Raw genomic sequence first — 26,107 nt, 5'->3', positions numbered from 1 at the left:
TGCTGCTATAAATATTCGTGGTTAAGTTATTGTATGAACACATATTTTCATTTCTCTTGGTTATATACACAGGAGTGGAATTGCTGGGTCATATGATAATTCTATGTTTAACTTTTTGAGAACGTGCCAGACTATTTTCCAAGGCGGCTATTTTCTTATTGTGCCTAGAGATACAGAAGTCTGTATGACCCCGTAACTAAAAAGAAAGTGGGGCCTCTATATAGCTTTCAACAAACTCAGTTTTGCCTTTGTAAATTATCGTTCCTAAACTAAGCTGGAAGCATAATACTTCATAAAGTAATTAATAATACTAGGGAGTTTGTGGATAACTTGGATTCCTGGATTTGTATCCTTGAAAACCCATCTGCAGAGAGCAAGAAAAGGTACCATCTACTTCAAGGGCTCCAGGAACCCTGCAGGAATATCTGAGTGTCAGTCTACTGAGACTAGGACTTTCCGTCTCCTATAGCTAACAGCCACAGGGAGGGCAATGTGCAGGCTTCTCATTTCCTAGTGAGCAAGGCTTTTGGCTTTTCCACAATTCTGCAATGTGCAACTGGAAATGAGGACAATATGGTAGTGGAAAACTTCTTTCTTATTCTCCTCTGCAGGAGTCATAGTAATCCCTGTGAATTCTAAGTATAGCACCAACATATTTCAGCAAAACTCTTCTTTTTGCATTGCTTCCACTCCTAGGAGAACTGCTTACTCTAAATTCCATTTCACCTTTGCTAGCTCTTTTGGGTTAATTTTAGTTAGAGAATTTGACTTCCTGTTTGATCTTTGCTGATTCATCTTTTGTTCTTTCTTATGCCCACAGGAAGGTCTTACTTACTCTGGGTCTGAGCTACATTAAATCCTTTCTGTAACGAGGTGAGGCATAAACAAACATGAGCGTTCCTCTAGTCTGAAACAGTAATTGTTCACAGCTCTAAGGGCAGAAAGAAGGATTACCAAGGGAACTAAATATCAAAGATAGCTCTAATAATCAATATTGGCGTCTCATTTTTGTGACCTCTTAGAGTATAAGAAGTATATATTAAATTATGGTTAATTTACTCCCTTACAATTCTTTTTTAAAGCAGGTATTTTAAAGCATATGATTGTAATTACATTTCAGTCATTTTACATCTCAATTCTTTTTAAGATTAGATTACATTAGTCTTTGTGATACAGATAATTGCTGGAGGTAACAGTTCATCAGGATTCAAGCCAGTGCTCCGTATAAGACTCCAGAGACCAAGCTACTCTTACCTTCTCACTTAGAACTCTAAATTCTTTAATATAAAAAAGAAGTTTTATAAAATAAAAATTCTTAAATGTTTATCTATATCCTATCCCTTTGTGAGAACTTGAGGTGTTCTTGGAGATTTTTCAAAAAACCAATTAATACGATGGCTTAAAGTTACTAGGTTGCTACATTCTTTCAAAGTAAATTTCCAATTAAGTTCAAATGCTAAGGTAGAAGGTTTTTCGAGCCTCTTGCTCTTCCTTTTCTCTCCTCCTTCCTATTTGTTGTGCTCTAAGATTCTATCCATAGACCTCCCCCTTTTGCTGTTCAAACCATCCCTAAGCAATCTCCACCACTTCTGAGCTCCAGGTTTCACTTCTGCACTGACAGTCTTTCTTTCTGTAGCTTGTACATCTCTCCTGAGGCCCTGTCTACTATATCCAACTGTTTATTAGAAATTTCCACCTGGATGATCTCAAAGCACCCAAAACATCCAAAACTGAATATTTTTTTTATACCAAAAATCTTGTAAGTTCTCCTAAATTTCCTGTTTCGGCAAATATTAGGGCCTTTTACCAATCAGCCAAGCTAGAAATGTCGACCTAGACTTTCCTCTTTTTGCTTCCTGCAATACAATTAATATTCTTTCTGCCCTGTCAATAACCTTCATTTTTGTTCTCTCCTCTTTCTCCCTCCTACCTCTGTTTTTAAACTCTGGGTACATCTATAGTAACTGCTTTCCAACTGGCCTCCCAGACTCCAGACTCCTTCCCTTCCACCTCTTTTACACACTGTGGCCATGGTTCCTTCTCTAAAACAGGGACGTGATCAGATTATTTTATCCATCAATTATACCTCTATAAAGCTGGAAAAAAAAGTTAAATGTCAATGCTTCAATAGTAGACCCCTTGGATTCTCCACATGACTTCAAAATCCCACCCAACCCTCTAGAAGAATCCCTGTCACTTCCTGAATGAGAGGGAGTATAACATAATGGTCAAGACCATAAGCACACAGTCAGACTACATGGGTCTGAATCCTGGTTCCAAATTTCCTGGCTAGGGCATGTTCTTTTTTTTTTTTTTTTATAATGATTTTTTATTATGTTAGTCACCATACAGTACATCCCCGGTTTCCGATGTAAGGCTCGATGATTCATTAGTTGTGTATAACACCCAGTGCACCATGCAATATGTGCCCTCCTTAATACCCATCACCAGCCTATCCCGATCCCCCACCCCCCTCCCCTCTGAAGCCCTCAGTTTGTTTCTCAGAGTCCATAGTCTCTCATGCTTCATTCCCCCTTCTGATTACCCCCCCTTTCTTTATCCCTTTCTTCCCCTACTGATCATTCTAGTTCTTATGTTCCATAGATGAGAGAAATCATATGATAGTTGTCTTTCTCTGCTTGACTTATTTCACTTAGCATTATCTCCTCCAGTGCCGTCCATGTTGTAGCAAATGTTGAGAACTCGTTCTTTCTGATAGCTGAGTAATATTCCATTGTATATATGGACCACAACTTCTTAATCCAGTCATCTGTTAAAGGGCATCTCGGCTCCTTCCACGATTTAGCTATTGTGGACATTGCTGCTATGAACATTGGGGTGCATATGGCCCTTCTCTTCACTACGTCTGTATCTTTGGGGTAAACACCCAGTAGTGCAATGGCTGGATCATAGGGTAGCTCAATTTTTAACTTTTTAAGGGACCTCCACACTGTTTTCCAGAGTGGCTGTACCAACTTGCATTCCCACCAACAATGTAGGATGGATCCCCTTTCTCCATATCCTCTCCAACAATTGTTGTTTCTTGCCTTGTCTATTTTTGCCATTCTAACTGGCGTAAGGTGGTATCTCAGTGTGGTTTTGATTTGAATTTCCTTGATGGCTAATGATTTTGAACATTTTTTCATATGTCTGTTTGGCTAGGGCATGTTCTTAACCTGTTTGTGCCTCACTTTCTTCAGCTGGTAAAGGGGAGGTGATGATGGCTATGCTTAACTAAATCACTGTGTTGTTACTACTGTTGAACATTAAGTACAAAAAGACATAACTGATATATTCTAAGGATTCAGTAAACGTTCGATAAAATCATCCTCATCATCATCCCTCCACCAGTAAGTACATGCTTTTACATATCTCACTCTTTATGCTGAGAAAGCCTCTCTATTCCCTCTCTTGGTTCCATAACACAGCCTTCAAGATCCAACTGAAATTTACCTCCACTACCATGTTCTCCCACCTCCCCCAAGCAGTTAGTTATGCCTTCTCTTTAAGCTCAACAATCTTTATACATCCTCTTACAATTACATTTTGCACTGTATTGCATATGTTTTCAAGTATCTGAACTCTGTCCTGCAACCTAAGTAAAAGCTCCTAAGGGCTAAAGTTGCATCTAATATCGTGTACACTCTTCACCATATTGCCTTGTCTAGTGTCTAATTTAATAGGCATACAAAACAGTTTTTCTGAATGAACAGATCTTTGTCTCTCACTCTATGAGACCTAATGGACTTTACTTTGTAGCACATTATTTTCTTGAGTGCCTCAGACCATGTCTTCCCCATTTTTGTATCCTGGAAGCACCTAGAAGAACACACAGCAGACAAGAGCTGTTCAAAAATGATTTCGTGGGTCCAGGGCCACAGTGGCAAATTCAAATCTTTCCCTTTAAGAGTACCTGCCATTTGTCTACGAGATTTCTAAAGGGCCGGACTAAATAAGGAAATGTGAACCTTCATATCAAACTATTTATTGTGAGGTGCTTGAGAAAGAACGTAAACATTTTATAACTTTAGTTTTTGAAATCATGTTGATCCTAATTCCCTCCAGGACCCAAGTCCTTGTAAAGCAAAGTGCGAGAGCCCTTTTCCCCCCAAGCTCTCATAAAGTACTGACATTAGTGACATTTTTATTTCCAGCATGACTTAATTGTTTATAGTCTTAATATCTATCATTCTCTATCAATGACTCAAAAAAAAAAGTTCCTTTCAATTCTGGTAGAATTGGCTTTGACCTGTTGGAGTGGTAAGGGATTAACAGCTAAAAATATTCAAAAAAATTTCAGTGAATAGGAGTTCTCACTCCAACTCACAGGTTTAACATCAGATAGAATGATGATTTTCTAAGAGGTGGGAGAACCTCTAGCAAAAACTTAAGGTGTTAGAGGGGAAAAAAGCTGAGTAAATAAAAAGATTTAAATAATATTTCCCCTATGTAAACTTTGGCTGGCAAATAGGCATATAACATACAGTCAATCCATTTCACGACAAAAGTAAATTTCTTAAGTGAAAAAAAAGTATCACCGTACTGTTTGATCTGTTTTGTACCAGTTAATTTTTAAAGAAAATGTGTTTTGCATTAAAAATCATATAGATTAATATCTATTGATGTTAAAATACAGTAAGTATAAAAGTTATAAAATAGATCTTCAGCTTCTATAGAAATAGAAATACATTACGTATATTTTACTTATGTACAATCTAGATACACATAGGCTAAGGGGATTCCCCTGGTTGTATAATTACGAGTCTAATAAATTTCCTTTTCTTGTTGCTTAACTGTATTTTTCCACAGTGAACTTGTATTGTACACACAGTTTAAATAAAGAAGAATGTGCTTTTCATTAGAAAACTAGAAATCATTCTTTTAAAAATTAAGCTGTTGTCATTAATTTAAATTTACTTACCAAGAGATTCTCCCCTGCCACTCCTCTGTTGTTAAAAACCACACATCTAAAAACCAGGAAAGCAATGTTTGTTATTTTTACACACGATTCTTGCTCACAATATAATACATATTAAAATCACCTTAGTGGCATTGTTCTAGGGTATTAAGAGATTTTAAAAAATCTGTTCCACAGACATGAGAATGTTTGACAATTTCATCTAAATGCATTAAAATATATTTCCACTTCTCTAACTTCGATATGTGAGTTCAAATCAGAAAACTGTATATTGAAGTGATGTTAAATTTTCCTAGGAAAAGCAGAATTTTTACAACTTCTTCCTATGCATATGTGTAGGTCTCCAATAAATGTTATTAAAACAATTCTACAAGTCAAATCTATTTATTTATGTATTTATGTATTTAAATAATCTCTACATCCAACATGGGGCTTGAACTCAGGACCCCAAGCTCAAGAGTTACATGCTCCCCACACTGAGCCAGCCAGGTGCCCCAGTACAAGCCAAATTGAAATGCTTTTGGCTCAAAAAAAAACAAAAAAAAGTCCCCTATCTATTCTATTTGTAACATTAATAAATATCTATTCCTATTCTAAGAAATAGCTATTACTCCCTCAAGACTTGACAAACAGAGAGACTGGAATTTTACCCGAGAGGAAAACATTACCGCAGGTAGAGCTGCAAGGAACCTGGCATCTGAGCTGGGAGGAAGGGCCCCCACCAGGCTACTGCTTGGTGTTCAGTTGACCTCAGGGAGGAAAGACAAACTGTGTTTCCTATACTCTTGTTTGCCTCTCCTGGATCAATGGTCATGTGCAAAGGGCTTAGAGCAGCGTTAGCGCGTGGTAAGTATACAGGAAAGTTAGCTATTCGTAGCAATGGTAATTGTAGTGACATGGTAGCTTTAAGAAGTCATCCTGCATTTAAATTATTTCTCATTTAACTTTCAGTCAACTAGAACCTCAGATATGTATTTTTTTGCCACCCTCAAACCAAATCCTGACTCGTGTGTACAGGATTCTCTTTGAATGAATCTATATTCATGTTGATTAAAATTAATTTTGTTTTTGTCTGTATACTTATCCAATCAATCAAGACCGCTTAAGGTTCTAATTCCCTTCTTCCAGGGTGTTGCAGATCACTGTATGGGTTCTGACTGCCTTACAGAACATACACAACTAACTCTTATAGTGGGGGGAGGGGTTAGATTTCAACGTAGTATTCAGGATATGTTTCCGCAAAGGAATTCTTTCTTTCATCTGAAAGTTCATACAAAGAATTTTATTAGGCGCAACTGAAAAAAAGGGAAATGTTTAAAATACCAGAAATCAGGGGTGTCTTGAGTGGCTCAGTCGGTTGAGCATCTGTCTTCAGTTCAGGTCATGATCTCAGGGTCCTGGGATCCAGTCCTATGGCCGGCTCCCTGCTCAGAAGGAGTCTGCTTCTCCCTCCCCTCTGCCTCTCCTCCCACTGGTGCTTACTCTCTCTCTCATGCTCATTCTCCCTCTCTCTTTCAAATAATAAATAAAATCTTTAAAATTAAAAAAAATATATACCAGAAATCTGATTTGAGAAAAGCTAGAAATATTACATTTTATTGACTAGTCAAAGAAATATCTTACATATACTCTGAAAACATGCAGAAAAGTTGGGAGTAGGATCAGTCCTTAGTCTTTTCTTGCTAAAAAGAATGGCAAGACAGGGGCATCTGGCTGGCTTAGTTGGTAGAGTGTGCAACTCTTGATCTTGGGGTTGTGAGTTCGAGCCCCACATTGGGTGTAGAGATCACTTAAAAATAAAATCCTTAAAAAAAAAAAAAGAATGGCAAGACACACTCAACACAAAATTTAAGTAAGCCACATGCAGTTATATGCACAAGCACCTACGTTACACAAGAACTGGGGCTAAACTTAATTGTGACCTTGAACCTTGAAGCTCCTAATCATCCAGCCAAGAACCATCTTTAGAGAGCAAACACTACATAAGGATAAAAATGGCTTCCGAGGCAAGATGTGACCGCCACTGAGAGAAGGGAACAGAACTAGTGAGGGCACAGAAAATGAAGATCTGCAAACTCATGAAAAAGCAGCCTGTACATCTGGGATTTTCTCCCCAACTCAGACCGGGATATTTGTACTTCCCTTCAGGCAACTTTGCAAAGTAGATCACAGCTCTGGTATCTCTCGCGAGAGGAGGAAATGTACTGACCTCTTCACAGGCCTTTGTTCCTAACAATGTTCGGTCAGTAGCAGGCATCACTGTATATACTTCTAGCCTTGGAAATTGGGCAGAGAGATAAGGAAGAAGGAAGAAGAAAAGCAGCTACAGAGGAAGGCAGAATGAATGCTGCCATTCTGTCTCTCTCTCCCACTCCAGTTGGTGACAAGTAACCAGCTTTTTCTTTCCTCTAACCCCTTTTCTGCCCTGGCAGTCATCAGGAAACACTACATATAAAGCTAAAAGAGCTGGTTGTACAACTACTATTACTAAGACATTTGATAGGGGCGCCTGGGTAGCGCAGTGGTTAAGCGTCTGCCTTCGGCTCGGGACGTGATCCCGGCGGTCTGGGATCGAGCCCCACATCAGGCTCCTCCACTAAGAGCCTGCTTCTTCCTCTCCCACTCCCCCTGCTTGTGTTCCCTCTCTCGCTGGCTGTCTCTATCTCTGTCGAATAAACAAATAAAATCTTTAAAAAAAAAAAAAAAAAAAAAAAAAAGACATTTGATAAGCCTCTGTTAGCTTTGTAACATCTCTCTCCAAATAATTTTTATAATTTCTCCCAATTTTTTTTTGATCTGTGATTTCAATTATCTTATGCCTTATCCCATACTTTACAAATTTGTACTGCTGATGAATCTCCTCTATTTTAACCCTTCTAATGAGTCAGCAAAAGCACCATTACCAATCATGCGTATATGTTAAGTACACAGTTATGTGTTTGAATAGCTGTTTAGGAGACAATCCCGAATTTTAACTTAGTCTGATTTAGTAAAGAATTCACAAGCCAAGTCTGCCGCTATATGGTCACACTGAATCTTAAAAGCATCTGACCTTACAGATCATCTATAAAATGTGAGAAGTGTTAAATATTCTTTATTCAATATTATACATACACCACACTAAAATGCCTTTCATTAAGCAAAAGGCAACATTTTAGATGCAGGGAATTTTCATTAAATTGGCATAGTTAAGACCAAAAAGATAAAGTAGACATTGCCAGCGTATCTTCAGCCCTTGCCTTTAACAGGCAAATGAACACAACGTGAAACATAGCTGAGTCTTGTTGTTCTATGAGACAGTGAAGGGATTTCCTTAGTATTTAAATACATTAACATAACCAGTTATATAAATCTAAATATAAAACCAATCTCCTATAAGTTCAGAGATGGCATTTACGATCTCTGTGAAAAGCTGCACATTACTAATCAACTCCAATCATATTTTTAGAAGGGAAAAACACTGACAGCACTTGCAGAATCAGAATTACTATCAAAGTTCAAAAAGCTGATCGTATCTTATTTCAGTCAGGACTGTCCAAAAGAAATATTCTATCAGCCTTTCATGGTCTGGATTCCGGTGTATGAGATCAATTATATGGTACACATAAAAAAGTCATGAGATATTTTTGTTTTGTAATAGATAAGGCAATGGCCAACTATTACTCCTTAGTAGCTTTTTTGAGATAAGCTATCAAGTCTGCTCTTTTCCTTGTCTTCTTAACGCCAGTGAAGATCATTTTTGTTTCAGGGATGTACTTCTTGGGATTCTCCAAATACTCCATCAGTGTCTCCTCTCCCCAGATGATACCTTTGTTCTTATTGGCATCCGTGTAAGAAAATCTAGGAGGTTGACCTGTCTTTCGCCCAAATAAACCATGGAGATTTGGCCCAGTCTTGTGCTTGCCTCCGTTTTCCATGGTATGACACTGGGCACATTTCTGAACAAAATTCTTGTTCTTCTCAATATCACCCATTTTTATTTTATTTTTTATTTTTTTAAAGACTGAGAGAGAGAGAGAGAGAGAGAACATGAGTAGGGGGTGGGACAGAGGGAGAGGGAGAGAGGGGAAAGAGTCCCAAGCAGACTCCCTGTTGAGCGCAGAGTCCAATGTGGGGCTTGATCTCATGACCCTGAGGTCATGGCCTGAGCCGAAATAACGAGTTGAACACTTCATTGACTGAGCCACCAGGCGCCCCTACATCATCCATTTTTAAATCACTCTTTCGTCATGTGCAAAACAAAGGTGTCCACTCACAAGGTGTACGTCCCACTCTCTAAGCTCTCCTAAACAATTTTAAAAGTTACAAAATATGAGGAAAATTGTTCTGCAAAACTTATTTTTCCTATATATTCTAGCTATTTAAATGTTCTTCTCAACACAGGGAAATATAAATAAAGAAGTACCAAATAAAGAACAAATCTGGTATTAAGAACTCTCTGTGACAACAGAACACGTTAAGCAGGAAAGCAGGTAAGTCTTTTTTAAGGAAGGTTAAATAAAGGGCATAGAGCTACTGTAGCACTGTAGCAGATTTCTCAACCTTTAGTGCTGTGGACATTTTGGACCAAATAATAGGAGTGGCTGTCTATAACCTCCTTGATTGAAAACCTCTGTTACAGTGAGATGGACCAGAAAGCCTTGAATCTGCTCAAGCCCAGTGATCTGCCAGAATAAAGAGATTTTATCAGGTGACCTTAAATATTTTCTAGTTCTAAGATTCCACAAGTCTTTGAATCTAAGAACAGAAATAATAATCAGAGGGTGGAGTAAGAGGAACATTCATACATATGCTGATTTCAGATAATAATAATAATAACAACAGATAACCTTGATCATTGTTTGCTATGTGCCAGTTCATGTTCTAGGCACTTTACATAAATATTAATATTGGAATAACTCATTCATTCAAAAATTTATTAAGCAGACTATTTATTGAACTGAAGACTGAGTTAGAGCTTGTAGGAGAAAAATGAAATATAAGGTTCTTGGCCTCAAAGAGAGTATAATCTAGTTGGGTTGAAAAGAAATGCATTATGCTTTTGGTTGAGTGACTACAATAAATGTGGCAGTGTACAATTCAATGTCCAATGAATGGTGTAGGTTGGGGAAAATTGATTAGGAAAGAATTCATGGAAAAAACCAGATAGGTATTATGCTGAGACTTGGAAAATGGTAAAGATTTCAGAAGAAGTAAAGTGTGGGTTATAATATGGGTTAGAGGGAGCAATGTAAGCAAAGATGTAAAGTAGGAATGTATAAAATTTTCTAAGGGATGAGATAATAGGTCATCTTAGCAGAAACATGGCTACGTAGAGTATAATGATAGAAAATAAGGATGGAAAAAAAAATAGGTTAGGACCAAAATAGGCATAGGGTTCTGAATGCCAGGTTAAGAAAAGATGACAAGGAGGTTATACTTCCAGAAATGTCAGAGTAGATCCTATTAGGCCAATCCTCCCAAAGAATAGTATCTATAAAGTCTTGATGAATTTTAAAGGCAATGGAGAATGACCAGGGTAGAAACTAAATGAGAGTTGACACTTGGAAGAAAAAAAAAAATGACATTGGGTGAGCTTCTCCTCTTTTTATAGCTTTTTGCCTGAGGGGAGGCACCAGTTGGTATTATTCAATGATGGATAAACGTCAAATAGAAATGCTATCTCATGGGCTTGAGAAACCAGAAAACAGAGTTTGGTACAACTACAGCAGCTAGAAAACAAAGGAAATTTTCGGAAAAGAGAGAGACACAGAGGGACAGTCCTAAATTCTGGGTAAAAACTGAGCCCACAGTTCTGGCTAAGCTTTCACCTATACAGATGTGAGGCTCCAAGCAGTCAAATTAAGGATAAAAAACCGAAGAGATTTCAGTTGCTGTCTGCCGCAGAGGAGACAGAGTTTGAAGCTTGAGTTAAGGCAAATTACCTGTCTGATAAGAGAAACAAACAAAAATCAGTTCTCTTTGGAAAAACATAACAGAATCTAGAGTCTCTACAATGGATCACTCAAAATGTCTAGAATACAATCCAAAATTACTAGATCATGAAGAAACAGGAATACATGCCAATACTCATAAGATAGTCAATGTAACTGACCCTGAGATGTCCACATGTTAGAATCAGTAGATGAGGATTTAAAGCAGCTATTATAACTATGCTAAAGGACATAAAGGAAAATAAGCTTGTAATGAATTTAAAAAAATAGGAAATCTCAGCAGAGGAATAAAACCTATTAAAAATGGAAATTCTAGGTCAGAAAATTACAATATATGAATAAAAATTTCACTTGACTTGCAAATTATAGTTCCAATATAAAGATGAAAGAGAAAAAAAGACTGAAAAAAAAGAACAGAACCTCAGTGTTTTGTGGTATATTATCAAAAGATATAACACATATGTATGTAATTGCAGTCCCAGAGAAGAAGAAAGAATGGAGCAGAAAAATATTTGAATAAATAATAGCAAAATTTTTTCCAAAGTTGATAAAAAGACAAAAACTCAGAGTCTCAAAAAGAGAAAGAGAAGTGGTAGGGGAATAAAGGAACAACAACAACAACAACAACAACAAAAACAGAAAGCAAACACTAAAATTGCAAACCCATATCCACCATATCAACAATTACATTAAATGTAAATGGACTAAAAAATCCAATTAAAATAAAGAAATTGTCAGACTGGATAAAAAAGCAAGATCCAACTATATGCTATCTATAAGCAATATACTTTAAATATAAAGACACAGATACTTTGAAAGTTCAAGTATGAAAAAAATCATGTAAACAGTGAGTATAAGAGGCTAGAGTGGCTACAGTAATATCAGATAGACATCACAACCAGAGATAAAGACATTTCATAATGGTAAAAGAGTTAAATCATAGGAACACTAAAAATCGCAAATATATATGACTAATAACAGAGCTTCCAAATACATGAAGCACAAATTGACAGAATTAATGGAGAAATAGAAAATCCAAAATCATAGTTTATTTCAACATCCTTCTATCAATAAGACAAAAAAAAGTTGATGAAGATATAGTCTGATTAACACTACCAACTATCTTACCCTAATTTACATTTACACAATAAAAAAATGATACTTGAACATTTCCAACCTCACTAATATCATAAAGATACTAAAACAGATTAATTTTAATATAACTCATGTTCCTTTTCTAGAATGTAAAGCATCAGAAATTAAACACAATAATTAACAAGAATATATTATCGACTGTATTACACACCCAACTCCTGATTATCACATAGTAATGGAGAACAGTGAAACTTAATTCATAATTCAAGAACCTCATTCTCTTGGGTTTCAACTCTTTCCCTACAAAATCTATTCCCTGAGTAGGAAACATGACTTGTTTGCCTGTCATGTCTTGAATTTCTCTGATGGAAGAGTCCTATGATGCTACAGGTCTACATTATTCTGAGAGACAATAATCATGAGATTTGAGGAGCTAGTTTACGCAAGCCAAGAGTCTGAGACACCAAGCAAAGGAGAGTTTTAAAGAATGATCAAAATTTCAAAGAACCTAAAAAAAAAACAACACATGCATTTATCTGTTACAAGGTTGTCAATCTTAACCTCGTCACACGTTAACTGTCTAACTTTGGTGAAATTATGAACACTGTAGTTTTGTTTTTGGTTGGTAAAATGAGGATAATAATATATCTCTTGGAATTAAGTACATATTAAATAAGACAACTTAAGCATAGCACCTGGCCTGGGGTGCTATGTGGCAAGTACTATACAAAGCTAAATTTAATTATAGTAAACCAAAATGGCAATTCTGGTTATCTCTTGCTGATCATAACTTCTGAAGGGCCCATTGAATTAAAAAAAAATCAACAAGTTAATAGTTAATGCAATTCACTTTTTTTAGGTATAATATTTTAAAACCAGTAGCCACAAGGGAAAAAAAGAGGTAAAGTTATCCCTCATGTGAAGAAGCTAAAAACCTTACACAGCTAGTGCTAAGTTCTCTTTCAAGAACTTCATAACATTTTATTAGAATCTTTTCCCCGCCATTAACTCTCCCATTTTCCCTAACATATGAGTATATGTTGTTTTCTGATGTCCTCAGATTTTACCTTACTCATTTGAATTCTAGCTGGATCTCTTTGGTGTTTCTGTAGATTCTGTCAACTAAAGGACCAGTTGCACGAGCTTACAGAAAACAGCACTTACTAACAAAAGTGTTCTACATTAATAGTATGAACTAATAGGAATTATTTCAGTGTCACAGATTATTGCAGGCACCTTTATGAGCCAAAACTGAGTTAGAAACGTGTATGTGTTCCAGGAGATAGGAACTTCCTTCCACCTTAGCAAGGCATTACCTTCTCCCGGTACCACTCATTGCCTGGCCAGGCACACTGCTGTCTCTGGGCCCTCCTGGGATGTTTTCTTGCCGGGTAGTAGGGCCTAGGCAGTAAGGACCTCCTTTCTATCTGACCAGACCAAAAGAGTGTGACTCTTCCCTACACCAAAGATGTGATTTGCGCCTTTAAGATTCACAGCTAATACTTTTTCAAATGTTCGTTGGAGGACAACGCTTTTCATATATATACGTGTAATCCTTGCAGTCCTATGAGGTCTAGTGATCTTTACAGAGGAGAAAACGGAGGTACAGATCGATTGAATAATTTGTCTGTGGATACACTGAAGTGTGTAACAAAGTTGTGACTTGAATCCAAGCGGACCTGACTCAATAATCCAATTCGCCACCTCACTCTGTGGCCCTGGGCTATCTAAGCTAGTAACATTATCGTCTCTTTTTCCAAAGAAGATGAATGCTCTGAACACAGAGTACCCTTTGAGTGCATGTCAGCTCTGATTAAAAAAAAAAAGCTTTGTCCCTGAAACTTTGGTAATTGAGGTATCATTTTATAATGGAACGTCTAACAATTAGTTCCCCAGGGAAGGAGACTCATTGTCAGTATCCACCATAACTTTTTTTCAGAAATACCATTAAATAAGCTAGGTCTTCCCCCAGTGCTTTCTAATATGTACCGTGTCATCTAGCCAGCCTCACAAATAATTAGTTAACTGAACTCATTTCTCAAAACTTTGAAAGACCAGTTGTTTCAACAACAACAAAAAATAGATTAAAAAAATAGTTTTAGATAAACACATCCTGGTGTTAATTTAAAGTGACTTCTTACCTAAAGATACTGCTTTTAGACTGGGGAGCGGTCAGAACTCACCCTTCTGTTCCGCTGCCTCCCCTTCCTTCCTCCCTCAGGAAAACGGGGTAGGTGACCTCCGAGTGCCCTTTTGATACTGCAGGAAAAGCTACGCATCACCTAAAGCTTCCTATCTACTGGTGATACTTTCCCTTAAGTCCAAAATGCACAGGTCCAAACTCCAAACGGAAAGCAAAGGAACACTAAAAACTACTTTTAAATCACCTCCCACTTCCAGTTTCTCGCCAATATGTAAATGCTGGACAACCACATCCTTACTACCAATAGGTGGGCTCTGCAGAGAAAGACAGAAGATCTTAATCCTGTCAAACCACTTTTAAAAGTCCGTGCTTTCTGTAAGTGCTTTTTAAAATACGGCAAGAAGGAAATTTCTCGAAGCAAACATCCACAATCTTGAAAAATCCCCCCATTCGTCCTTCTGTTCTTTTCTAACCCCTCTCCTGTTTTCCTCCTCCCTCTGTCAAACTTACAAGATGTGTGATCCACTCCTGCTCTTGTCTCCTGAGGTCACTGCAGCCCTCAGGAGTTGGGCTTCCTTCCTCATTGCCCTGCCGAATCTTCTCCAATTTTGCTTTATCTGTCCTCATTCTCCTTGCCCTTTTGCTTGCCTCTGGCACTGCTGACCTATCCCTTCCCTCCATAAAATGTCTCACTCAGTGTCTAATATTCCAGAATCCTGGCACTTGCAACACTGACCACTCAGTGCTAGAGACTGCCAGTTATCTCCCAGGATCCGTCCTCCTCTTCTTTCCTTGTTACAGAGTCTCCCAATTTCACTTGAGTACGTTGCTGCCGAAAATAAAGTTGTCACTTTCAAGCCTGGCTTGAGGAGCATGCCCATGTGACAGAAGCAAAAGTGGTGTGCACAGCTGCTGGAAAGCACCCTTTAAGAAAGATAGTGCATTCTCTGGTCTTTTTTTCACCTTCTTGGATGTTGGAATGCAGATGTGATAGCTGGAGCTAGAGCAGCCATAAGTTATGATGCAACACTTCCTGATTCTATAGAGCCCTGGTCTAACTTCTTTTTCAAGTCATTGTTATTTTGAGTTTTATGTTACTTGTAGCTAGTCCTGGTTCTCTCTAATGCATTTCTTCCCTACTACTGCATATTCTTTGTCACTTCGGCTAGACTGTATGCACTTTGGGAATATAGGTTCTGATAAAAATACTTAATGACTGACCTAGATTTCAATGGACTTATTATTACGTAATTCTGGATGGTTCACTCTTTTTAATACTAGCTGGAGATGGAACAAAATAGTAGATGAAGGCTCTCAATAAAAGAGGTCAAAGTAGAAGATGATTTGGATGTTCTCAGAGTTAGTTTTTCTCCCTTTTTAGTTGTAGTGCTAAAAATTAATTCAGGCAATGGGAAAAAGATTTAAGAAAACAGACAATATTCAGGTACATAAAATAATATCTATTAGGCTGTGTTACCAAATAGAGATTAAAAAAAAATCTTGAATGAATGGATAAGATTTCTAACTACTTTATCTTTCATATGGGTGTAACTTTTTCTCTAGTCCTCTGATTTTTATGAGGGAAGCTTCTCTCTAAACACACTCCTGGCCTCCTGGCCTTTCTTACTTTACTCATACTCCAGGAGATGAGGGCTTATCTGACTGATAAAATTTGGAAGCATGACTGGGGCTGTCTGGTTCAGCAATTCTCTTCTCCCCTCAGGGGCAAGTTTATCCAAGGAGTACATACTGCACGCAGCCAATGGAGCTGGACGGGCAGGTAGGCCATGTATTCCCCATTCATTTCAGTTTGACTTCCTGGTAAAGCTTTTGCTCCCAATGATCTTAAGTGAGCTTCAGCTTAGTTTCTATCCCATCCACTGTAAATGATGAATTGGTGAACCTCAACAGAAAAGTTCTGTGTCTTTGTCAGTTTTCAGGTACAGGAAAAACAAAATTTTTAACAGCAACAATAGTAAACCTTTATGTTTCACTTAGTCATAGGCCAGGAGTTAAATTCTCTCTAATGTCTAAATCATAATTCAGCAGCGAAGCAGCAACAGTTCCCTGGTGACCTGACCTTTCCTACACATTCAGCCTCAACACAAGACAGTAACTGGGGCTTGAAGGCAAATACGCTCCCAAGGTTTTGAGGCGTTTGTACTGCCTATGAAACTCTACTGTGTAAGAGACATGATAATACAATCCAAGCATTCCTGTAAGGAAACTAGATGTTTATATCTCCCAAGAGGCAGGTTTGCTTGTACTTGCTCTTTAAATTGTAAAAAGTATTCTATTCTGATCGGGAATAGAAGGTCTAGGAAGGAAGACATAAACATTTCTAAAGACCCACTTTGTTCAGGTCACTAAACCAAGGACTTTATATATTCTAACTCATTTAAATTGTCTGTAGTGAGAAACTGTAATTGGTAAAGTTGAAAATTAATTGCCAAGGTCACTCAGTAAGTAGAAGTTCCAACATTCGAACCCAGGCCCAGCTCCAAATCCCACACGCATACCCCTATATTACACAGCCTCAAAGGACTCAACCCAAGTCTCTGCCAAAGTTGCAGAACTTTTTTTTTTTCTTTTTTCACTTCAGTGGTCTTCGGAACTACCTTGCTGTCTGTGGTAGGCTGCAAAAATATTTTGTAGGCCTTCCTATCCTACTCTTTGACTCTCGGTTGACCACATGACTTGCTTGGACTAGAATGTGGCAGAAGCAACATTATGACAGTTCTTAGCTTAAACCTCAAGACACCTTGTAGCTTTTACTTTTGCACTCTTGGAACCCTCTGCCACCCAATGAACAAACTCGGGGTGAGCCTGATGCTGGATGAGGGGCCACATGGAGCTGAGATGAGTCATCCCTGCTGAGGGCCCCCATGCATGGAGTTGTCCTGGCTGCTGACCTCAAATGCATGAACGATCCCAGCCAAGACCAGGAGAACCACCCAGCTTTGCTCAGCCCAAATTCCTGACCCACAGAATTGTGAGCAGAATGGTTGTTGTTTTTAGCTACTAAGTTTTGGGATAGTTTGTTATACAGCAAAAGCTAACTGATACACCCTCTCTTAGATTCAGTGATCCCTTGTAGTTAAAAACAAAAAGGGATAGTCCCAAAGGCCACTGAAAAGTTTACAGACCACTGCTTATTCATGTATTCTGCTACTTTCAAGTCCAGTCTAATTCACTGTTAGTGTTACTGAAACCCAAATAAGGTGGGTCTTCAAAGCAGCTGATTGTGACCCATCCAGCCTACCCTCTCACAGGCTCCTTGTGGCAGGGACAACTTCTCAACTCTTTGTATCTCCTCATAGGGTTTAGCACAAAACTTTCCTTATATCATACATTCTCCATAATATTTCTGAATCAACAGAAGAGATTTTAACTCTCAGGGGAGCCAGAATCTTCCAAAAGCTTTGAAGCACAGTGTAATGATAGCCATGGTCATAAAATGTGGCAACTTTTACAAATGATGGAAAAAAGCCTTGTGTACTGGCAACTCCAGGGCTTATGAAATTTAGTCCTTGAGTTTCAACTACATTGTTTTTAAAAGCACTTCCTAAGTCTTGGGAGACAGCTCAGGCCAAGTATAGAATCAGCAATTTAAATATGCACAAAAGACTTTATGATCTGTACTTTTTGAGCATGACTAAGTTTTAGCAAAAAATTGGAATCAAGCCTCACATCTAACTGGATGATGCTAAACATGGAATAATCATGAATTCCTGCTATTAGTACAAATTTCACAAGAACAATAATTCTGGAACATCTATCAAAATGTCTGAAAGACTGTCATTTTATGGACAAAATAAGTTTTATCTATAATGATCAGAGTTAACTTGTTAAAATGGAAATAGTTCTTATGGCATTTCCCCATTTACACAAAAATGTTTTTATTAATATAAACCCTACATCAATTTTTCACACAGAGTGTTTCAAGTTTAACAAAAGATACAACTCTACTTTAAATGCAACTCAGAATGTTCCATTATAATAATTACCATAAGCTATAAGAGACAGACACAAAAAAATCAGTACTTTTCACAATGACTCTGCTTTAAGATTTTAGAGCTGAACCTGAAACTTAAAGTTGCTAAGTCACTTGTAAAATATGGAATTGTACCTGGTGACTAAGTTGAATAATGGTTACTAAAGAATACTATGGCATCATCGAATGGACATCAGTTATGTGTATCTGCAAACTCAGGTGGACAGAAGAGGCATGGATCACCTTTGGAAAAACAAGGCTCACCTACCAGGGGATTCTGAATATTTTTTACATTTGAGATCTGAGCCAATGAGACAAGATTAGTGGATTCAGGGCTCAAAAATGGAATGAGACAGGAGGGTCACCATGTACTCTCTCAGGGGTTTGTAATAGCTATTTTCTATTTCAGTGGGCCTACTGCTTCTCAGACCTGGGTCCTATGTCAATTCCTAGGTGATACTAATTTCATTCATTCATTCACCCCAAATCTGCTGAGTGTCTACTAGGCTAAGTGCTGTTTCCTGTGAAATGATTCAGTTATGCATCTTCCTGGGGGGAAAAAGAAAGGCAAAAGGGGAAGCAGAGAAAAATAATCATCTAGGGAATTGCTTAATCCATGCAAAAAATAACAAGCATTCCTGAAACAAACATACAGGTCTATTTGTGTTTCATTTAGGACAAATTACGTGAAAAATGGAATAAATCTTTTATTGGTACCTGTATCCCAAATCTTCGCTAAGATGGATCATATGAAGGATATACGATTCCTTGCTTGTTCCCGTGAGGCCAGGCAACAGTAAAATAGTAGGTCTGGTGGTGGCATCCATATAACATCTACTATTACAATTATCAAACCAGTCCAGTGAAATCTGTCCTCCATCTGCAGTTTTAATAAGTTCACTGAAAGAAATAAAAGACATACTCAATAAGTGTTTCAAGTTATGTCTTAATATTAGTGTCTTAATTTTATAAATATATGACATGACTTGGTCATCTGAAAAGAACTTTTTCTTCAGCATTCACTAATACACACTTATATCACTTTCTTTTATTACAAGAATAATATGAGATTAGTACCATAAAGTATTTCCAGCAGCACCACAAAAAGGCAGCATATAAAAAGGATCTGCAAAGTACTTCACATATTTATCTTAAGCATTTCCTCATTACTCTAAAATATCCAGCATTTAACCCCTATGTGATTGAGGTCACCCAAATAATTCATCAGGGAATTATGAATAAATAAAGTGCTGATCTGATCACTGCTCTGGCCCCTTTGATTCAATAACGCAGTCTCCCCACAGAGTATATTATAAAATTTGCTTCTTAAATATTTTAAAGTACTTCTCACACAGTATCTATGAACTTAAAGAATTTTCCCAAATAGTGCAAGTTCCAGGCAACAAAAGGAACTCAAGAAAGACTAGATGACTCAGGGAAATTAATATTAGGCACCATCTAAATCTTCTGGTTACTGATAAATTCTGGACCATATTTTTAACACCCCAAGGACATTAGCATCAAGAACCCATTTGGTTATTAATATGAAGTCCTTTTACGGGAGTCCATCATGCAAAATCCAAATTAATTGGCATCATTCTCCACCCCATCCCCACTCCCAGCGTCAGTGAATTGGTACATATCATCAAAGGATCTAGGTCCTCAGGGACAGATGCATGCCAAATTGGAAAAGAGTAACCCTCAAACACTTCTCTAGAAATAAACCGGTTACATCAAGGCCCACATGCACGCACACACATGAACACACACGCACAGTGAAAGGCAATGCCTATTTTCCTGCAACTGAGTGTGTGTGTGTTGGGGGGGGGGCAAAACTTCCATTTTCAATCCCCTTTCTTTTCTATATGCTTACTAACTAAAGGTTACCCAAGGACTGGGAGTATGCAAAAAACCCTGCGGTTTTGAAGAAATGATTGCAAATGGAAATATACTTACTTCCTGTACTGCACCGAGGGCTTAGAAGTGATGAAAGGTCTCAGGAGTGTCTGCCCTCGACTCTCCCAGCACCAGACCGTTGGGTAGTACGTTTCTGTCACCACGGGACAGTGGTTCTGGAGGAAGCGGCTGAAGCTCTCACCCCCCGTCACTAACTGGGGCTTCTGTGGGGAAAGCCAGTATTATAGTAAAGGGTCCAGAACAAAGTTTCTGCCAACCATAAACCAGAAATGAGCAGACTCGTCCCTCTCGCGCGCGCTCCCTCCGATTACATCTCCTTCGAAAAGCCTGACACAAATAATTCGCAGTCACAACGGACTTAAAGAGTGACTTACCAAACCCTTCTAGAGGATGGCAAGAGTTGAAATAAGGGAATCAGAAGCGCTACAGCATTGCCAGGCTAGCGAATAGGGAAAGGGCAGTACCGTTGCACCTAGGTCAGCGGGGTCCTGGCTGCTGCCCGAGGACCCGGGCCGGACGCACAGGCACGCCGACAAGAGCTGGTCCCCTTTCCCGCCCGCGCTCAAAGGGCATGCATCAGATGCCCGGGAAAGGGCAACAACTCGGGAGCAGCAGCATTCTCGCTTCCAAGACGGCCCTAGCCAACCGCGCCTGCGGCGTTAGTTCCAGCTTGTCCGGCTGCTGTGGCTCGCAGCAAAGCCGCCCGCGGCCCTGCGCCCCCGCGCCCGCGCTAACCCCTGGCTCACCTTGGCGATGCTGCTCAGGTAATAGCAGGCGTAAGCGACGCTGAAGCCCAGGATCAGGGATAAGCCCACTCCCGAGCCGAAGAACCCAACCCGGACTTGGTGCTCCAGATAGAGGGAGAGCTCCCTGGAGAGCATCCGTAGGTCCATCGCTAAGCGCTGCATTGGCCCTGCGGTGGGAAGCCGGTCAGCCGGCGAGGCACCGAAAGCGGCGGCGGCAGCGCCGAGGTCCCTCGACCAGAGCGTCTCTAGCCCGGCAGAGCGCAGCTTCCGCCAGCGGGCGCGGCCGAGCGGCCCCGGGAGGCGTAGCACCGCTGCCGGGCGCCGCCGGCTCCGCCCCAGCTTCCCTGGAGCCGCCCCCACCGTCAGCCACTCAGGAACCTTCCAGAGGCGCGGTTCCAAGCGCGGCCACCGTGGAGGCGGACTGGATCTCCCGGTCTGGTCGCAGTCAGCCTGGGTGACCCCCAAAAGTGGGCAGAGATCGAGGGCCGACTTTGGAGAAGAAAATGGGCTCTGGCCGTGCGCGCGTTCCGGTCCGTGGCCGGGCACCTGCTCCAGTGACCTTGAACGATTCCGCACGGCGGTGGGTTTCGTTAAATACTGTAAACTAGCGGTTTAAGGTGCCCCGGAAAAAACTTGGGGGAGTTAATGCCAAATATATGTTAGAAGAATGCACTGCGTAGGGAAAAAAAAAAATCCTACATCCCCCAAAAAGTTGTGTTTCTCCTGAACTCCATCAAAAGAGAAAAAATACTCTATAAAACATTCAATAATAAGGCTATTCGTACTTTAAATCCCTCTGAATCCTTTTAGTTCCTTAAGTATGCCTTAAGTGAGAAGTGGTTACCAAAAATTAATAAGGAGATCAAGAAAAGGAACTGGGATTCAAAAAATTTTAAAGCCTATTTGTGGTTCGTTCCTGCTTTGAACTTCTAGACTTACCGAAATTCACAGTTACTTAACGTAGGGACCAGAAACCATTTATGAAGTAGGTTTTCCTAGGCTTATTTATGGCAACACGACTAAACCGGAAGATAGAGGCATCTAAAAGGGCTAGAAGATGTAGCAGTCTATTATTATGAACTCCTCCCACCTGGAGGTACCAAGAGTGGCAAGACTTTAATAGGCAAAAAGAAAAAGGCAAGGACTGTAGAGACTATGAAAAATTTCACAGGATTGTAAATTAATCATAGAAATTAGTGATTGAGAAATGGGATGGGCCAGAAGTGAACAATTTATTTGGCCTTGATTTGGTCACTGTAACTTGATGGTGGCCAGCACCCAGAATACTTTAGTTGTCTTCAATGAACCTGTTTTTTTTTTTTTAATCTGTAGAATAATAATTTCTACTTTATAGAGTCTTTGGGATGACTAAATGAAAATAGGTATGTACTGGTCTTGCCCTGAGCTTTAGTAATTCTTTTTCCCTCATTGATTCTTGCATGTGAGCACACCCAGAAAATGCAAATATACATGCTGGCTGCCAGACTTGACAATGTGCATGCAACATTCTTTATAATGCCTGCACCCACCTTCTGCCCTGTGTACCCATAAATACATATATATTTTATTTTGCTTAAGTGGAAAGTGACAATACCATAAAATACTTCATCAGCATCATGATGTGTAGAGAGTGTGCTGACCTGGGAGTAAACAACTCTGAACTCATCCACCAAACTTAGGCAAACCATTTACTCTTTCGGAGCCTCAATCCCCTGTCTATAAAGTAAGATGGTTGAGATTGAAGATGTCAAACTTTCTTTGCTGTTAGAAGAACATTCACAAACTTCCTTAAGAACTATTCCAGTTTAGATGAGGAAATGAGAGCTCAGACCCTAACCTGACCCCCAATAACTTCCTCTGCTTGGTGTCTGTGCCTGTGTATAATTCTTTCTCCTTGAATGCAGATAGGACCAGTGACTTACTTCTAACTAATAGAATATAGTAAAAGTGATGAGATGTCACCACTTCTGTGATTACATTATGTTATGTGACTCTAGCTTAGCAGAGTGGAGCTAAAAGGCTCTCCTGCCACCTTGAGGAAGCAAACAGCCATATGAACTGCAGCTGGAGAGGACCACATAGCAGGGAACTAGTGGTGGCCTCCAGGACTCGTGGGGGAACCTCTCGCCAACAGCTAGCAAAAAGGTAGGGCCTTTTGTCCTACAACTGCAAGGAAATGAATTCTGCCAACACCCTGAATAAGCTTGGAAGCAGTTTCGTCCTCAGTCAAGCCTCCAGATGAAAACACAGCCTGTCCAACATCTTGACTGCAGGCTTGTAAGACCTGGAGCAGAGCCCCAGTTAAGTTGTGCCTGGACCCCTGATCCATGGAAACTGTCAAATAGTAAATGTGTTGTTTTAAGCTGCTAAATTTGTGGTGATTTGTTATGTAGCAATAGGAAACTAATAGAGAATATGGAAAAGTCCTACAAAAACATTCAAATATTAATAAATATCAGTGGCCCATTTTTGCTTACCAATGGACAGTTGACCCTTGAACAACATGAGGGTTAGAGGCGCCAACCTCTGCACAGTCAAAAATCTGTGTATAACTGTTGACTCTTCAGAAACTTAACAGCCTACTATTGACGGAAAACCTTACTCATAACATAAACAACACATATTTTGTGTGTTATATGTATTATATACTATATTGTTTTTTATAGTTTTTTAAAAGATTTTATTTCTTTATTTGAGAGAGAAAGACAGATAACGACAGAGATAGCTAGGGAGAGCACTAGTGAGGAGGAGAGTGGGAAGCAGGCTCCCCACTGAGCAGGGAGCCCAATGTAGGGCTCAATCCCAGGACCCTGGGATCATGACCTGAGCTGAAGGCAGACAATTAACTGACTGAGCCACCCAGGCGCCTCTATGCTATATTCTTATAAGAAAGTCAGCTAGAGAAAAGAAAATGTTATTAAGAAAATCCTAAGAAAGAGAAACCCATCTACAGTATCATACCATATTTATAAAGAAAATCCTCATATATGTGGACCTGTGCAGTTCAAGAGTCAACCATATTTATTGTAGAAATGTTTTAAATAAGTTAAAGATTTCAGCTTTCTTTCTTTTTTTAAAAATATTTTATTTATTTATTTTAGAGCAAGAGGGAGAGCAAGAGAGAATGAGCAGGGGGAAGGGCAGAGGAGGGGGGAGAGGGAGGACTCCATGACCTGAGCCAAAACCAAGAGTCAGATGCTTAACAGACTGAGCCACCCAGGTGCTCTGATTTCAGCTCTTTCAAAAATCCTCAAAGTTAAGAAACCCATTGAGATTTTTTTAAAAGATTTTTATTTATTTGTCAAAGAGAGAGAGAAGAAGCAGGGGGAGGGACAGGCAGAGGGAGAAGCAGGCTCCCTACTGAGCAGGGAGCCTGATGTGGACTTGATCCCGGGACCCTGGGATCATGACCGGAACTGAAGGCAGAAGCTTAACTGACTGAGCCACCCAGGCGTCCCCCCATTGAGATTTTTAATTCTTTTCTTTATACTTCTCTTTAATTAATTGTCACAATGAACATTTATTACTTTTTAAACAGTAAAAAAGTCATTTAAAAACATACAAAATTAATTGTAAAGGAATAAAATAATGTGAAAAGATATATAGCTAAAAGCAGGAAAGGCCAAACATTCTAAGACATAATGGAAAACAAGTTTTAAATAGAAACACATCTCAGGGCGCCTGGGTGGCTCAGATGGTTAAGCATCAGCCTTTGACTTCGGTCATGATCTCCAGGTCCCAGGATTGAGTCCCATGTCAGGCTCCCAGCTCAGTGGGGGAGTCTGCTTCTTCCTCTGCCCCTGCTTGTGTTCTCTCTGTCTCTCAAAGGAATAAATAAAATCTTAAAAAATAGAGAAACACATCTTTACAAATTGTAATATGCCCTGTTTTTGTTTTTGTTTAACAGAGAAATGGCATTTAGAAACCAAGATATGGGCACTGGGTGCTCACTGGGCATTGATGTGGTCATTGCTACTGGGGTATCATTGTGTCTAGGTCCTCTCAGCTGACTGAACTAGGTAATATATCTATGTATCCTAACCCATGTGTACATATGTCTACTTGTATCTGTATGTATATCTCTAGTTGTTTTTGAATCCATCCACCTGCATTTTTAAAAAGATTTTATTTATTTGACACAGAGAGAGAGAACAAGCAAGGGGAGCGGCAGGCAGAGGAAGAGGGAGAAGCAGGCTCCTGGCTGAGCAAGGAGCCCTATGTGGGGCTTGATCCCAGGATCCTGGGATCATGACCTGAGACGAAGGCAGAAGCTTAACTGACTGAGCCACCCAAGCGCCCCTATCCATCTGTATTCATATTAAGTTAAAGACAAGTTCAGAAAAAAAGGCGAGTTTTTAATATCGACTCCCTGAGGGGTTTCAGGAGGAATTAAACCTCTTCATTGGTAATGTTTCTGGGTTATTTCTCTTTAATTTTTGGATAAAACAAAACTCTGTCTGTAATAGGAAACACCCTATTCCCCTAACCTCCTCAAATCTGTGGCAAATCATCAACAGAAATCAGGCAGAGGACAGAATGGTTTATACTTACGGAGAATGCCAGAACTGAAAATCACAAGGCATACACTTAATGAAATAAAAATTTTAGGTTACATTCAATTAAAAGAAATATTATAGTTCTGGGGTGTCTGGGTGGCTCTGTTGGTTAAGGGTCTAACTATTTCGGCTTAGGTCATGATCGCAGGGTCATGGGATTGAGCCCCACACTGGGCTCCATGCTCAGAGTGGAGTCTGCTTGTTCCTCTCCCTCTGCTGCCTGCCGACCCCCCCCCCCCACTTTAAAAAATAAAGAAATAAAATCTTTTTTAAAAAGAAATATTATAATTCTATATGGATTGTTATAAAAATTGTGGATGTTGCCAGATTATTTATTAATACACCACTGTGACCCCAACTCCTCAGTTCTAATACTTATCATTAATACACTAACTGTAGTTCTGTCTTTAGCACCAATTATCCCTAACACTGCAAAGCCCAACTTAAGCACTAGCAATCTGACTTCCAACTGATTGATCTTGGCAGGGAGGAGACTATACCCTGGGAACTGAGGCCAGAGCCTTCAGGATGAAAAAAGGCATTTAAGTAAGGAAGGGCTCTAGTAACTGGCATAAAGTCATGTTGGAAAGGAGGAATGTTCATGGGGGACATTCCTGCAGTGGAGGCCTGGGGAAGAAAAAAAGTGGAATTCTTGGGAGGCTTCAGAAGTGGTCAAGGGGGCAGATAAGTTTGTGGTCCCCAGACCCCAGTCCCAATTTGTACTGTTCAGATTTATCACTAGAGTCTTTTTTTAAGTTTTTATGTATTTATTTGAGACAGAGCACGAGCACAAGTGGAGGGGGAG

The 26,107-nt window shown here is 39.4% G+C and overlaps 2 protein-coding genes across 2 annotated transcripts in view; both read right to left on the bottom strand.

Moving 5' to 3' along the window:
• The window catches only part of ABHD3 (abhydrolase domain containing 3, phospholipase), a 40,761-nt gene extending 19,688 nt beyond the window's left edge, over nucleotides 1-21,073 (bottom strand). The window contains exons 1-4 of the mRNA XM_026496073.4: nucleotides 20,747-21,073; nucleotides 20,040-20,203; nucleotides 18,801-18,983; nucleotides 4,922-4,967 (exon numbers count right to left, since the gene is read on the bottom strand). Of these exons, the coding sequence (XP_026351858.2) occupies nucleotides 4,922-4,967; nucleotides 18,801-18,983; nucleotides 20,040-20,203; nucleotides 20,747-20,908 (555 nt within the window). The 5' untranslated portion in view covers nucleotides 20,909-21,073. The remainder of the gene's footprint in view (nucleotides 1-4,921; nucleotides 4,968-18,800; nucleotides 18,984-20,039; nucleotides 20,204-20,746) is intronic.
• On the bottom strand, nucleotides 7,722-9,286 carry LOC113253274 (cytochrome c-like). Its single transcript, XM_057313205.1, has one exon. The coding sequence runs from the start codon at nucleotides 9,091-9,093 to the stop codon at nucleotides 8,578-8,580; it is 516 nt and encodes a 171-aa protein (XP_057169188.1). The 5' UTR covers nucleotides 9,094-9,286; the 3' UTR covers nucleotides 7,722-8,577.
• Nucleotides 21,074-26,107: the final 5,034 nt, after the last annotated feature.

The sequence above is a fragment of the Ursus arctos genome, unplaced genomic scaffold, assembly GCF_023065955.2.
Source record: "Ursus arctos isolate Adak ecotype North America unplaced genomic scaffold, UrsArc2.0 scaffold_17, whole genome shotgun sequence".
In the NCBI taxonomy this organism is placed as follows: domain Eukaryota; kingdom Metazoa; phylum Chordata; class Mammalia; order Carnivora; family Ursidae; genus Ursus; species Ursus arctos.
Note: the sequence above shows the minus strand (reverse complement) of the source record. Positions and strands in the feature narration are given on the sequence as shown.